This window comes from Stegodyphus dumicola, chromosome 2, assembly GCF_044657685.1.
Source record: "Stegodyphus dumicola isolate Sdum_Otavi_A_Nest chromosome 2, ASM4465768v1".
Classification (NCBI taxonomy): domain Eukaryota; kingdom Metazoa; phylum Arthropoda; class Arachnida; order Araneae; family Eresidae; genus Stegodyphus; species Stegodyphus dumicola.
Window position 1 is genome coordinate 203,823,817 of NC_140769.1, and position 14,732 is coordinate 203,838,548.

The window sequence follows — 14,732 nt, forward strand, 5'->3', positions numbered from 1 at the left end:
TGAACTCAAATTCCGTCAGATATCGGCTATGGTACTTCGTAGTTTGAAAAATTAATTGTAGTTTTATTCGGAGCATATCGTCGCTCTAAATAAGAGCAGCTCCGACACTTCTTTAATGAAACTGAAATAGAATTTTAGAAAATTCTTTTGATCTCGTGAAGTTTTATTATATCTCGTAAAATTATAAGTCAATTTTAAAAATTGATTTTGACTTCGAAATGCATGCTTGCATTTCCATAGGAAATAAACCCTCGAACGGATATTAAGACATTTAAGGAAGAAAAACTCCCACATGTCAAAATCTAATTCTGCAAGAAGTGTAATAAATTTATGGGAATCTCTTTGAGAACGGGTAAATTTAATTTAAACTATTAAAAGTTAACATCCTAGTCGTACAGTCATGTCCGTTGATTCGGCAACGGCGATATATGTTACTCGTGATACAACGCGAAAGGGTAATAATTATTTATGTTCCTAAATTTTCTCCGAATCACAACGGGCTTAACGTAGCGAAATGCTGGGATGATATAGCTTAGATCCGTCCAGCGATAGAGGCTTCTTATGGAAGCAGCTGTAGACTTTTCGGAATGATATGCCTAACTATGGGAGGATGGTTAATTATACAGGACCGTATGTTTGTTTCCATACATACATGTTTCGGAATGTTGTGACCAAATATGGGAGGATGGTTAATTATACAGGACCGTATGTTTGTTTCCATACATACATGTTTCGGAATGTTGTGACCAAATATGGGAGGATGGTTAATTATACAGGACCGTATGTTTGTTGAATGTTTACTGTTTGAGAGCTCAGAAGGGGTTCGTGGTCAGAAAGTGTTCGACATTTGTTTAAGAACCTACACGTCTCCGTTAAAATTTTCTTGTGCTCTCATACTCTTTCTAGAATTTTCTGTATTCTCGTTAGAGATGCTTTAACAGTTTTAAGTTGTTTTTTCCCTGTTAGTGTGCTGGAAAAAGAATGGTCTTTGTTTTTATCAATTTAAGCCTCTGAATATCAGAGCTTAGATTCAGAAGGAGCTTGGCACCGATATTTCTAAATTTTCGAGTGAAATTGTAATAATAGTCGGAGCTCGAAGTAAGACAAGCTGCAGTATTTTATTTCATTATTTAAGAATTTATCGTTAATTTTAACTTAATTTAATATTTTTTTTATTTCTTTGCCTTTTATTGAATTTTAATAATTATTTAATAAGTTATTTTATTTTTTTCTGTCTTTCCTGACGGTCTTCAATAAGATTCCGCACTTATTATTTTAATATTTAAGCCTTAGTTAAATGCGTAATTCATCAACTTCTCAATCATTTAGCTGCTCTTTTGACTTCCTTTAATTTACTTTCCTAGAACGTAATGACTTTACAACTTCCTAGAAAAGTTGCACAGACATTAAGATTTTTTGAAGAAGGAGACGTGGAAAATGTGCAATGCCCTCGCCGAGACTCAAACCCTGAACCTCTCGAATACACGTCCAGTATGCTTCTTAATTACACCACGAAGGCATGCGGAAATCAGAGAGAAAATACTTTTTTAAGTACCTCACACGTGTTCTCACATTACTTTGAATTACATGAAAATATGTAATAACTTTTATCTCTGCTATAACTCAGATGTATCCTTATAACATATTTTACGTAAATGAATGCAGCGAGTAAAGACAACAGAAACATAAAAAAGTTTTACTGCACAGTACGTAACAGTGCAATGTACTTTATTCCTGCAATAATCAGGTAATTACAAAACTGTAACTAAAGCATTTTTAAAACTTCATATTCAAAAACATACTAACATCAAGTAAAATACATTTCATTTTTTACCATTTATGATTGAAATTAATAACTTTGTTATTGTGCTTTTAGACTATGAGCACAAGTAAGGCAACCACATTTTTTATATTCTTCTCTAGTAAGACAGTGAACCTAAAGAATACAAATTTAAAAATTTGGCTAGAAAAAGTGGTACTTTTTTGGCACCATAGAGGTGTATAAAATTTTAAAAATAAATTCATGTAAATACTGTGAGTGAGATACATGTGGCCGCTAAATTTTGTTCATAACAATGCAGAATTTTTTTACGTATCACTTATATTTGAAGAAAGCCGATTTGATTACCCGAGGTACAATTAACATTTGTGGCAACTGAAAAATTCTGAAATTCAGCGATTTACATTGCGCAATATTTTTTACTGCTGCAATACTGTTCCTGGAAATATCTGTTAAAATAAGTGTTACTTTAGAAAAATTCTGCAAAGTTCTGTAGCTTAAAATTACAAGTATTTTAAATGCTTTTATGAGTGTACACAAAAAATAGGTACGAAACATATATTAAAACAATTTTGAAGAAATTATTCATTAATATTTTAAATAAAGTTTTTGATAATATTTCTTGGCTCCGATAAATTATTGAATGAAAAGAAAAGTATTAATGAAAAGTTTTATTTAATTTCAAACAAAATCTTAAATTTCCATTCCTGCATTTGTACCATAAACTAGATACATATAACTTCTTCAATGGAATGAATACTTTTTTTTTTTTTTTTGGTGCACGCTCTTTTTTTAATAATATTAGTTCCAAAACGAAAAACTAATTTTATTATTTTTGTACAAATAAATAGCATCATCTTAAAACATGTTCCAAAAGAATAGATGTTACAAATTCATGTATTTAAGTAGAAGTAAAAGAACTAGAATATTATCAAATAAACAAAATTATAAGTGATGAATCTCTAATTAATTATCTAATTAATCTTGGATAATGAATCGCTAATTTATTTTTTTGCTTATGCAATTTAAGTACATTAAAACATTTCAGTCACGGCTTTCCAGACAAAATGGAAAAAGTAAACACTAATTTTGTGTGCCAATATAACATTTTTTCAACTGCAAAAGAACTTTAGAAAAGAATCAATATTAACTATATACTAGTGATATATAAAATAACTTTCCAAAATAACTAGAACAAATTAATAGCAGAAGCTATATAATGTTTTTCCACATTAAAATTTGGAATATGAGACGGTAGTTTTGTATTAACTAACACTCTCTAGTATTTTAAAACTTGGTATTGCTGGTTTGATAGTAATTTATCTAACTCTACGATTTTATAATAATAATATAACATTTACTGGATAATAATAATATGACACTTGCTGAATAATAAATAATATAATTCTGAATAATGTAGCACTTATTGGATTACCTATATATAGGATAATGGTTCTCAACCTTTATTTCTCAACACCCCTCTCTTACCATGTATCAGAATGGCATATCCCAAAATTTTTCTTAAGTTTAAATGCTGCATTCCAAATAATATATTCAACTGAAATAGAAATATGACAAAGATATGATATATAAATATATTTATTATTTATGTGCATATTAATATATAAATTATTGTTAGTATATTTAATAACAATAAACATGTAAACATTCCTGCTGATTTCGGCTTCGCTACCTTTGAACCTTTTTCGGTCCCTTTTGGATCACATGATTTCAGCCGGTATTCTTCACCAAGAACTTTCTGCTACAGTTTTACTTTACAAGTCTAAAATGGAACAGTTCCCCTCCCCCAAGCACTTGAGAAATATTAGCATAGAGAGCGTAACTACAAATTAAATAACTGTTTTCTTTCGAAGTAGTCTTTCTAAATATCTTATCTCATAAATATTTAATCTATTAGGATATTTAAAACTATAAAACAATTGTAGACTTAGATTAATTACTATTAAACCAACAATACCAAGTTTTAAAATAACAGAGAGAGTTAGTTCATACAACACTGTGATCTGACATAAAAATTTAAAAATACAAATTAGGATCAAGATTTATCGCAAGTAATACCCAAACATCTATACGCATTTCTGCCTTAAGATGATTTGAACAGAATATCTATTGGAACGATAATAGCATAAAATGCTAACAGTACTCAATTAAACAAACTTCAGTCATAATCACGCTAATAATAAATAACTATAGGATATGCGAATCTTGAAAAAGATTTGAAAACTACATTCCAAACTTCTTTTCCCTCATTCGAATCTTTCGTATTCTAAACTTTAAAAAAAAGTTTCAAGTCAAAATTTTGGGAAGATAAGTTTTACTGACATCCAGGGCCGGATTAAGACTTTTAGAGACTTTAGCAATTAAAAGATTTGGGTACCACCATATAAATTTATACCTTTATTTATGGTCTTTTCCTCATTTCTTCTCCTTCGGTCTTGGTTTACCTGAACCATATGTTCTATAAATAAATCGGTAATGGGAAATTCTTGTGTGCCCCTTTTCTACGGACATGTTAATTTGCTTACATCCAGTAGAAGCATCCATTAAAATTTAAGAATGCAAAGTTAGAGGAAACTCTCTAAGCATTCTTAATCGGAGCACCATCACCAATCACAGAAAGATAACTCCATTACAAAAGCAATCATATCATGTTAATAAAAAATGAAATCACAGCAAGTTCAAATGTTAGTTTTTCTTAAATGAAAATTTCTGTTAAAAGTTTGTTTTTTAGATTGTCTTAAAATGGTGAATGTTTATGCTTACATACGAACTCTTAAACTAAAAAAAAAGTTTTTGATTTTTTTAAATTCCTTGAAGAGAATTTAAGTTTAGTATTTATCTATGTTAATAATGTTTGAAATATGTTAATTGTTGAAATAATCTCTTTAGCTTTTTTCCCATTACATTCAAAAAAAAAAAAAAAAAAAAAAAAAAAAAAAGGCCTTTCATTATTATTATTATTGTTTTTTAATTCTTATACAAAGAATTCGACTTTATATAATAATTCAGGATTCGGATTCGAAAAAATTTAGAATTGCTAGTAATAATTAGAAACTCACCTTGTAATAATAGTTATAAAAGAAAATAATTACGGAATGGTTTCATGCACTAAATTTCGGAGAAATAAATTTGTTTTGTTCTATTAATTGATTTCAAACTGTAAAGATAAAAATATGATTCAAGGAGAACGAAAAATAATTTTTTAATTACTCAGTTTAATAAACGAAGCAAAGGTTATTTATTGTATGTAGCTGATGTGAGTCAGTAGTCATATTATTACTTCAAATGAATGAAATATCACTTGCGATTATAGTCGAAAGTAGAAAATAAAGTTCTCTTTCTCTAAATTTAATAACTATGAAAAATATATTTAGCATAATTCAGCATTCATTACCAATCATAGGTTTTCTTAATGTAATTATTCAAACATTTCTGCTGTTCATAACACATACAAGAAACACGATGGAATTTCTATATAAATATTCACATAAATGACAAAATGTATTTTAAAAATTTTCAAGACAGCATTTAATAATATTTTTGATATTTTATAACTACACACCTGCAGTTAAAATAGCTACACAATTTAAGTGCCTTTTTACGTTCTACGACTTTTTTAATTCAACAATAAAGTAATGATTAAGTGTTAGAAAATCATCCATGAAAACATTCTAGCATTTCGGAAAATAGCCCTCGCGTAATTTGTCATGAGAAATTAATTAATCAAATCAATATTTACGTTATTAGTTAGACGAAGGATTTCTTACGTTCCTATAGATAAAATACTAATCTTATTAGGGATTTCTTTTGTAAATTATTAATAAAAATGTTTATCAAATATTATTACTATTTCTAATTTTTTAACAAAGATTTTATTTATAATTTCTTCAGAAATTATTTCATACCTGTATTAATTCTTTCAATTTTGAAACAAAGCTAATATAAACTACTTCACATATCATGATTTGAGGTACATTTTTAGATCACAATAACACATGTATTTAAACTAAACCAAAAACTCACATATATTTCTATGTATTTTATATACAATTTATAAACGAAACTTCAGAAAAATACATTTATAAACAAAATACATAACATATATATAATAGTAGCCAAGTGTGTTTTGAATTTTTTACAGTTTAATTTATTTTACACATGCTACACTTGTTATAAAATTCCAGAATTAACATAGGTAGCATAAAAAAATCATTCTACATTTGCAAACAAAAGGATAAAAAATATATAGAAATTATAGACCAGCAACACAATATTTTTTCTTTTTTCCACTAGCATATTAAGAATAATTATGTAAAAATACAGCTCAGAAGAAGAACCAATAGCTTCATATGCTATAAAATTTTATAAATGTGACTTTATGCGCATATTCCGCTGCTTCTCCAAAAATTTCAGTTGCCACTTCAGTTTACAGTATACCTCAGGCTATTTTCTCAAAAAACAAACAAGCATCTTTAAAGCTCATGGTTCTCTTTCTGTCAAAATGAAAATGAATGTAAAGCTTTCAATTAACAAAAATCTGAAACTACTTTAATATTATGCATAACATCTTTATAATATCATCATACATCTCAGAGAAATTTATAACAACATATGCCTATGATTTTTATAGGATTCTCAACTAACATGACACATGAATATTAATAAAAACAATATGTTAATAATGTAATATTTAGTGGGTGAAATACTTTAAAACTTTACTATGATATTTTTTGATGTAATAATAATAAGGCAGTAATTTCTAATCTTCTTTAATAACATTTTTTTAATTTAACTTATTTTTTTAGAGCGAAAACTTTGACATACAAAAACTATACAAAAGTGTATATCACATTTAATTTTATGGATGAGAAAAGACTACATTTGTAATTTACTTCTATATTTCATTTATTACATATTATAGAATTTTGTTAAAATCTTAATTTACAAAACTGAAAATTAAATTATTTGATATAACTATATAAGATTCGAAGTTCATTAAAGGAAAACAACTGTGAATACAGTTTTTGTATTACTGAATAATGATTATAACACCTAGTGTTATGATTCAAGTTTGAATTAATATATTTTTAAATTTTATATTCTGTTATCCCGAAAGGAACAAAATTGTTAAATAGAACATTTTCTGTTTGTTAATTGTTATTCTGTTGCTTCAGATCTTGAATTAAGTTTTTACAGAAGCAAATGCCCTTTACATCAATTATTTCGTTAATGTCTAAGATCAAAATAAATAGTGTGAAATTTGCAATATATACTTATATGTGTGTGTGCTTTCTTTTTTTTAAACTGGCATTTGTGTACAACAGGACTAATTAAAACGGAAATTACAGCATATATTCTATTCTATAAACAGTTAAGTATTAATTGGGACTCTTTTTCGATATCCGATAATCTTCATCATGAACAGAAAAAATGAAGTCATACCTAGCCTTGTTTTCTTAAATCTTTTGATAGATAATATTCAGATTTCTTCTCTAACTCTAATTTTCACAAACACAAATAGGATTTGAATAATTTCATTTTAGCTTCTACATTAGAATAATTTACTTGTTTCTGTATATATCTGATTGAGACAACTATTTTACAAAATTAAGAGTGGTTTGACTAACATAAAAACATTCTCCTTAAAGTTTTTAATAATAATAATAAAGAAATAATTATTTTTGAATGAAAAAATATAATCTGGAAAAATCACTGCTCTGAGACTGCATTTCAGTTAAATATATTTTACTTTGCATAATTTCAGGTAATGATTCTTTAGAATTAAGCTCATATAAAAAGATAATGTTAAATTAAATTTTACTTCATTTATTCAAATATTTAAAATGTGCAATAGGTAAAAATTAGCATACTTAGTAATAAAATACATGAAATTAAAATTAATGGTGATAATCTAATAGAATAATTACAATGAATATGAATGAAAATTATGTTCGAATGTTGACAACTATAAACTTGTCTTTAAGTTATACAGAAAGAAACAAATTTTCCATGTTATTGTTTCAAATTCAGTACCACCAGCACACAAGCACAACACTGCTTTTTCTTCCTGACTAAATACATACACAACACATTTTTTTGAACTTGTACAGTGAACTGTAAATTCTACTATGTAACTGACAATATTTGGTTGCACTAAAAATGTAAAAACACACCAATGATAGCAATCATACTCATGGAATGAACAATAACACAAAACTATTAATAAAATTCATCACTAGAATCATTCATTCCACCATAACAGTGAAAACATGACTATTTGTTACTCTTTACTTGTTGTTCCAAAAAGATGATAGTCAAGTAACTTGACCAGAGTCCCATTTAACAATTTGAAATAGTTAGATTAAAAAACTTAATCCATAAACATCTTAGGGGAACAAACCGTATGAGAAACAGATTGTTTTATACAGATGATGGTACTTCGGGTCCCTTACTTTCCAGAACAGTCTTTTGCATCAAATATATTAACAGGATAAATATTTTTTATAACCACATCTGATTATTTAGTCTACACCACATTCTAGGTTCTATTGAACGTGAAGCCTAGGGAGTTCAAAAGCATAAACAATGTTTTTGACTGAAGCACCAGCAGATAACTCTGATAGATAACTGAGAAATATAAACATGCTCAATAAGCAGAGCAGAAAGCGAATAATGGGACATGCTGCTAAAACAGAGCGAAAGACAACAACATTTAGTTTAGTGCAATTAAATATACAAACCTCCCAACGATTCAAACAGATTTAATCAGTCTAAGTTGCATTCCATAACAGACTATTATTTTAACCATTTATATTCATCATGAACTTTCTTTCATAGAAAAGGGAGAAAATTTCATATACAACATAATAAATTTTTCACAAGATATCAGTTTCATATATTTTGTTCTTCTGAATCTGAGCTGTGGTTGGTTTGGCGGGCACAGCTGGTGCTTTTGAAGTAGCAGAAGTAGTAGTAGTGACAACAGTAGAAGGTTTTGTCTCCTGCTTAGTGGTAAAATTTACAGCAGTGCCTGCCAAGTGTGTAAGAGAGCCAGACGATGGAGTAAGAGTGAAAGCTGATTTAGACAGAATGTTACTCTCACTACCAGTTTTCTTGAGATCGTTCAAGATTGGTGTTGATGTTGCTGATCGAGGTGGTGAGAAACGCTGCAATATTTGGCCTCTTTGTAGCTGTTGAAGTCGAGTATATTGATCTTGAAGGTGTTTCTGTTTTCTCAACAGCTCTTGGTGACGCTGCTCAAGTACTTCCGCCCTCGAGCGAGGAGGAGTTGGAAGACCCAGCTTTTTTGAACCTTTTTCAGGAGTTCCTCCTTCAGGTGGCGTGCCATGGGAACTTCCAGAAGAAGATTTTCTTTCTAGTTTTCCCACTGGTGAAAGGCCACTACCACTCTGACCTACCTGAAGACCCTCTTGAGAATTAACACTTTCACTGCTGCTGCTGTTACTGGATAACTGATCTCGGCGAAGTGCATCATCAGAAATGGCACTAGTTCTTAAAAGCTCTTCATCTTCTTTCTCTTTCTGGGCCGTTCCTTCATCTTTTGATACTGATCTAGGAGCTGTCATTCTTCTGACATTACTTTCAGTTTCTCCTGCGGGAGCAGAATTACTGCGCAATTGACTAAACACTACATCTCTAGGACTCCCTGGTACACTTTCTTGATTATCTGCTGTTGGAGAAGTCAGTGGTGACCGACTTGTAGTTCTTGGTGGTGGCGGAGGAGGAGCCTTTTTATGAGCAATGGGATTAGTAGTTATAGTTCCTTCAACCCCATCAATAACAGTTTGTTTAGTATTGCCAGGATTCACAGCTACTCTGATTATCGTGTCTTGGGATTTTTTAGTATCAGGAACCGGTGAGTGAGATGGAGACAGGACATACAATTGCTGCCCTGATTCATTAACCTGAAGCTTATTAGTTATAGTTGCAGGTGCCCGAAATGCACTATTTCCGGATGATGATACCTCAGCCTGACCAGGCATTGATGGAGCAAATGATCGTGCAGGGCTGCGTACAGGAGATTCAGCACTAGGATATGATGGTAAACGCCTCTGAGGGCCTAAAAGCCCAGGGATATTGTCTCTTGGCTGCTCAAGTGGCTTAGTGAATGTTTGTAGTTCGTCGAGTAATGCATCCAAAGCATTTTCAGATGCTCTCTGTTGACCACCTGGTGGAACATGTATCACAGTGTGGGGATCGGAAGCAATAGTCTGAAAAATTTATAGATCTCATGAATAATCTTATATATATTTCACATAGCAATGAATTAAATCAAATAATTTATGTAACAAAAAGTTTTAACTAGATGAGTAAGTAGTCTACAATGAATAATAAAGCTTTAAATTCATTTTTAAACTCATAAAATTACAGATATAAAATCTCATCATTTTAATCTAAACCTTACAGCAAAATTCTTTCTAAAATCTGTATTATTCACTAAAAAAAAAAACTGAATTATTTTTTTTCTCTTTTGTAATTTTGAAATTGTTTCCCATTATTTTAACGGACCAAATTATCAATGGTATAAATAAATGAATTTCTCTAACATTATATACAAAAACTGCACGTGATACTTTTTTGTCACCTTGAAACGTCGAACTCTTTCAATTGTATTCTTCATAACATTAGTTAATGTTTTGAATCTCCTTGATCTGTTCAAGTGTACAACATTTGTTCACATTATTTCACTCAGTTCAATTAATTCAGTGGTTCCCAAATTATGCGCTGTGACAGCTTGAGGTGGCAAAGTGAACGTAGAGAGAGGCCGCAAAATATTTTAATACTTTCAAAGAAATGATAAATAGTAGATGTAGTTTCAAAATTGAACCATTAGTTAGTGGTATGAAGATATTCTGCAAACTGTTGTTTTGGAAAAACATCTGCTAGCTTCTCAACTAGCAGTTTAGAAATACGAAAATTACTCTCATGGAGACAATGTCATCCATTTCGCATGGATTGGATTATTTGATTCTGAAAAAGTATACGAGGTCTGCTTAATGACAGCGATGCTTTCGTGGAAGACTTTCTACAGAAAACTCGGTCATATGCACATTACACATGGGATAAATTACAAAAATGGCTGAAATGCCAGCTCATTCTTCAGGGTGCGAACAAAATTTGAATGACCAGCATTTAGCAATCTTATCCACTCAGTCACTGACGGGATTCATGTTTGCATGGACTCAATTTTGTTTCTTATCAGAGACTTCATTTAAACTTAGTTCTCTGAAAGGATATGTTATTAAGCAGTTTTATAAAGCTCAATAACATATCCTTCTGGGGAATCGAAGACGAAATTCGACAGCAGGAAACTAACCAAATCAGTCTGATTCTAATCTAAGATTTCAGAACATGTATAATGAAAAAAGACTCACCATTCTAATTGCTGTTTATTTATTCAATAATTGTTCAAAATGTGCACTTGTTTAGTAAATGTCATATGAACTGTTTCTGAATTTGAAACACGCGTTTCCTTTATTTTAACACTAGACTTATGTTCTTTACTTGCGATGCCGCGGAAAATCTCTAGTAGGTTCAAGATGCCATGAAACAAAAATGTTAAAGAGCCACTGGCGATAACACAAAAATAAGCAACCAGAAGTTGAAAGGGATGAACGTTGCGGTTAATTAATCCCAGAGTTTTTCTGAATTTATCAGCGCTAGCTGAAGTCTATAGAGGTTCAGTATAGTCCTAGATAGATGTACGGATCCATTCAAGTTGATTTTCCATCACATGATTTCAAACGTAATTCTTTATTTCGCAAAAGTGTTCATTTAAAGCATAATTTTTATTTGCTGTCTTGTCATCAAATTCACCATGATGAATCTCTCAAGGCTGTTTTATAACATGCAAAAGATGGAAAATGCTATTCAACTACCAGATAATATGAATTTTGGCCATCCTGTATAATCTTTTAATTATTAAAATGTAATCCACACATTTACATAACAGTGCTACATAATATAACTTAAACAATGTAATGTAGCATTTAATGATAGTTTTACTTTCAATCACAACAGTGTCTAAAATACTTCACAGGGCACTTAAGTTTTTTCTGTTCTCCACAAATTAATACTAAGTGGTACACATTTAAAGCCCTCGCTATTTTACGACGAAAATTGCTCATGTAATGATTAAATACGATTATTATTAAAACTACAATAAAATTTATTTCAAAAGCTGCAAGTTCATCTATAACTGCCTTCTAAAATTATTTTAAATCATTACATAAATATTAAAAAATTTAAAACTTTAAAAAAAATCATACTTTATCTCTATGTATCTTGTGTTACACGATTTGACACGTATAAAAACATCTCTGTAATCGTGTGGACTTCTATTTGTCAGAAAAAGGTCTTAGATTTTGTTCTGACAGACAGAAATATTACATGAACTATTAAGTAATCATCATGGAGTCCTTTAATATAAACACTCACTTCCAAAAGTTAAGCACAAAGATGTAAAATGCAAAAAAAAAAAAAAAAAAAAAAAAAAAAAAAAAACAAATACTGCTTTGATTGACACAAAATTCAGCAGGAAAGTAGCATATATATTTATGCGCAAAACAAAATCAATAATTATATACAGAAATGAAAATATTAATTTTTTGTAAGTTATCAGATAATGACATACTGCAGACTTAAACAGAATTATGTATAAAGTGAAAATAAACAGCATAAAATGAAAAAAAGGACATTAATAGGGTATGTGATCCCCCTCATCTGTATACAAAGTTTACACCTTGTGACCATGCTTTCAATTAGGTGGTCAACCACTGCAGAATTAAGTAATTGCCATTCTTCTTCTAGAGCAGTTTACAGCTCAATAAGAGTGGCTGGAGGTGGGAAACGTAAAGATACAGCACGGCTGAGAGCATTCCAAAGATTTTCAATGGGATTAAGGTCGGGCGAATATGCTGGCCGCGCCGTACGCGCAATCCCTTCACTCTCCAGGTAGTCATCGACGATGTCAGCTCTATGAGGACGTGCGTTATCGTCCATTAAAACAAAAGTAGGGTCAACTGCTGCAGCGTACAATCTCACAATGGGTTCTAGGACTTCATCTCGATACCGGAAAGCCGTAAAAAAAAAAAAAAAAAAAAAAAAAAAAAAAAAAACCGTTTAAAGATGTGCAGGTCGGTGCGGTATCCTAATGAAATCCCTGCCCACACCATAATGCTTCCTCCTCGGCTCTAGAGCAAATCTTGACTCATCAGTAAACATGACATTGCCCCAGTCAGACTTCCATTTGCCTCTGCAGCGAATTGCATCCTCTTCAATTCTGATTGGCTTCCGCAAATTAGCATTTTCCTCTCCGTGCTTAACTTTTGCAAGTGAGTGTCCTGCTACTAATGCTGTACGGACGGATGGAACCATTTGCCTAACTTTCGATATCATTTGCTACGATTAGGAATGTACAGTTTTACTACATTAATTACAAAACAAATTTTTTGAGTTAAATAAAGGGCCGGTGGCGCAAAGGTAGCGCGAAGCGCAGCAGCAACAGAGATCCGGGGTCCGATCCATAGGCTGGGCAAAGTTGACTCAACCTTTCACTCCTTGAGTAGGTTGATAAAATGAGTACCAAGTTCGCTTGGGGACAAAACACCGGAGGGGAAGGCTGCGATAAGCTCACCACTTGTCCAAGGTATTTCCTCATGCACCCCAGGGCTCGCGGTCAAGAAAGCAGATATTAGGGCACTGCAGGGCATGGCTCACTAAGGGCTGTTGCACCACTGAATTTAGTAAATAAATTCAGAAAATTTTAAAATTAAAGTGAAAATCTTCTTCCAACAGAGAAACAGAAAATTATTCAAGTTACAAAAAGATATAGAGTAAATATACCAATTGAAATGCATATCGCACACGCACATACACATGCAAATACAGTAAAATACGTTTAATGCGAAAACGCTTAAGACAAAATATCGGTTAACACGAAACAATACAACGGTCCAGACAAATCACTATGCATTTTCATGCATTTTGTTTCTCTTAACACGCAACAAAAATCGTGTAACACGAAAAGATATCCTTTCTAAGAATGAACAAACTACGGAAAACACTGGCATCGCAGGCGAGATTTAAGAGGGGTGTGAAATTAAAGAGAGGTGGTTTCACATGTTTCGTAGAAAGGGGGCTAACTTGGCTTTGAAATACCCTCGGAATAGTCTGTGAAACGAGCAAGTTTTGTTTATCTAAGCTACTTTCATCTTCCACCCCTACAAACGCCATACAAATATCTCATCTTTCATCAGTTGGCTTTGGAGTTCGGTGACGAGTACATCGCAGTGTGAGTAAAAATTAGTGAGTTTGGTTCGTATGTTGCACTCTGCATGGAATTCAGTAACTCCAAGCACGAATGAAAAGTGTTTTCGTCATGCATAATTCTCAAAAGTATTAGATTCTTTGGCGCCAAAAGAAATGGAGAAGGAGGATATTGAGACTGAGCCGACACTTAATGAAATGTTCAAGAAAGTTTCTGTATTAATGACTGTCCTACTGCACCATCGGAAGAATTCGTTGCAGTAATTGATGATAATGTGTGTAGAGTCCCAGTTATGGCAAACAAAGACATTTTGGAGCAGCTCCTGTTCCCACTTCATCTGAAATGAGAAACATCCTAAAAAGTATGCGCAATGATTTAGGCGCACATTCCAATGGTGAAAGGAATAACAAAATGGGCGACAATTTGAACAATTTGATTCTAAAAAAGACTGTGAAAAGAAAATATCAGATTATTTTCGAAAAACTCACTAAATGTTCTAATTTTCCAAAAATTTGAAAATTTTGTACTAAATTTCATTAAGTTCTTGTGGATGTTTTTGTTTCATTCATAAATACATGCCTATATGCATATCAATGTAAATAAAATGCAATAAACTTAATTATGTTGAATATATGTTTTTTT

The 14,732-nt window shown here is 31.2% G+C and overlaps 1 protein-coding gene across 11 annotated transcripts in view; it reads right to left on the reverse strand.

Moving 5' to 3' along the window:
- Positions 1-1,690: 1,690 nt before the first annotated feature.
- The window catches only part of LOC118181150 (coiled-coil domain-containing protein CG32809-like), a 1,535,131-nt gene continuing 1,522,089 nt past the window's right edge, over positions 1,691-14,732 (reverse strand). For all 11 annotated transcript variants that reach the window (XM_085811658.1, XM_085811657.1, XM_085811656.1 and 8 more), the window contains one exon: positions 1,691-10,032. In XM_085811658.1, the coding sequence (XP_085667784.1) occupies positions 8,677-10,032 (1,356 nt within the window). In that variant the 3' untranslated portion in view covers positions 1,691-8,676. The remainder of the gene's footprint in view (positions 10,033-14,732) is intronic.